This window comes from Mycetomoellerius zeteki, unplaced genomic scaffold, assembly GCF_001594055.1.
Source record: "Mycetomoellerius zeteki isolate Tzet28-1 unplaced genomic scaffold, Tzet1.0 scaffold151, whole genome shotgun sequence".
NCBI lineage: Eukaryota > Metazoa > Arthropoda > Insecta > Hymenoptera > Formicidae > Mycetomoellerius > Mycetomoellerius zeteki.
Window position 1 is genome coordinate 192,256 of NW_017256458.1, and position 1,958 is coordinate 194,213.

Here is a 1,958-nt window from a genome sequence, read left to right on the forward strand (position 1 = left end):
TATATATATATATATATATATATATATCAATTTATGTATATAATATTTATATAATTTGTTTTGAATGCTTCAACGAAATATTAAAAGTTCTGAATAAATTATCATGACTATTAATAGAGTTCCGGAGGCCTAAAGATAATTGAAGAATGTCGATACTAGACGATTATAAATTTTTTAATTGTATAGCTCGATCGTATATACAATCAAATCTGGTACGATAGTAAAATTGTAGTTTGAAATTAAAATTGAATATTATTAAGTCTTAAATATATTATGTATACGTGTCTACGAAAAAATCAAGATAATAAATTAGAAAATTAATATGTTATAAGCTAACTATTTAGGTTTTCACACGAATTTTCATAAGATTGTCGATCTTTAATAGTATCTCGTCGATTATACGAAAAAGATTGATCGACGGGATAAATTCCACGAGATAAATCGCGTCACACGATTCGAGAATATTCGCGTCTGTTTGAGACGAAGCACCCACAGCCATCATCAATAAGTATACGGCCCTGCATTGCACTGCCATCTTGACGACAAAGTCGAAAGAGAACTCAACGACCTCGGTTCACGTTCGTCGTGCAGTAACATCAGCATCTGCTATTACGCTAGGGAGTTAAACAAGTTAAACCGGAATACTAGGTGAGAAAATCTAGAGATCGTCGTCGTGTTCTTCGTAGTTCCCTACTCGCACCAGATAACCACAGTGAACCACGGTGACGGTAGCGAGAAGAAAAAACTATTTAGTGATTTCACGCCACTATTTTAGGTACAAATATTCGATTGTGCGCGACTGGCACGCGTAACTGGAGAATTTAGCACAAATGGATACTATCAGTATCGCGCCAAAAACCGTTACGCTCGTCGCTGAGCGAGGCGTAATATGTAGAAATGTGTTGACTTCTACTTCAACTTCGCCGTCTCACCCTCTACGTCTCACGCCGACCGGGAAGATCAGCCATGCGAAGACCCGGGTCTATACGCAGCGTTACAGGAAGGACTGGGAACAGATGTCAGACTTCAAAGGTGCATTTTCTCTCTCTCTCTCTCTCTCTATATATATATATATATATAGATTGCTTTTTCTTGCGTTGCTCACAGGAAGCCCTACACATAGGATCATCTGACGTTGCTTGTATTAGGATATATTCATACAAACTTGTATAGTCGCATAAACATATGCATAAATAAAATTATCCAATCGCATTTCTCTTATAAAGTTGCACGTAAAATATGATCGGATAATTTTCTTTATGCATACGTTTATGCAGCTATGCAAGTTGTGTGGATACACCCGTAAGCAGGGAGTACACTCTCTCGCATAACACATGAGGCATAAGAAATTCAACCAATCAGAGTTCTTTATTTCATGGAAAGGAAGGAAACGAAGAACTTTGATTGGCTCATTTTCTTATGCATTACATGTTATGCGTTATGCAAGAGTCTGTGCTCCCCGCTTTAGGGTTGACTGCTCTTGATTTAACCTTCTGTACTCTAGTACTATGTACGTACATATACCGATTAGTTCCTAGTTTAATCTATCATTGGGTGCGTTCAGCAGACTCAACAGTTTTGCAACCGTTTTATGATTGTCTGCTGAGATAGGACCATTCTTCTAGATCTAAAAGTATGATCCAATCAGCGCGAAGGAAACTTCCAACAGTTGCAAAACAAACGTTCTGCTGAACGCAGCCATTCTCTCTCTGCTGCAACATAAAGGGGAAAGAAAGTTTTTAGGGTTACTACACACATTTTCCATAAAGGCCGTTCTACAATGGGTGCATTCAGAAGCGACGATCGCTCACTGAGCGGTCTGTTCTGTTTAGCTGCAAAAGAAGAACTAAACTGTGCAAGAAATGCAGTTAAAAAGAACAGACCGTTGATTCGGAGTTGGGTCGAATCAGAGCCACTTGTATCAACTCCGATTAAAGCGGGGAGCACAGACTCTTGCA

The 1,958-nt window shown here is 38.5% G+C and overlaps 1 protein-coding gene across 1 annotated transcript in view; it reads left to right on the plus strand.

Annotated features, from left to right (window-relative positions):
* Positions 1–554: 554 nt before the first annotated feature.
* The window catches only part of LOC108720523 (uncharacterized), a 7,761-nt gene continuing 6,357 nt past the window's right edge, over positions 555–1,958 (plus strand). Inside the window, exon 1 of the mRNA XM_018444581.1 lies at positions 555–1,032. Within this exon, the coding sequence (XP_018300083.1) occupies positions 831–1,032 (202 nt within the window). The 5' untranslated portion in view covers positions 555–830. The remainder of the gene's footprint in view (positions 1,033–1,958) is intronic.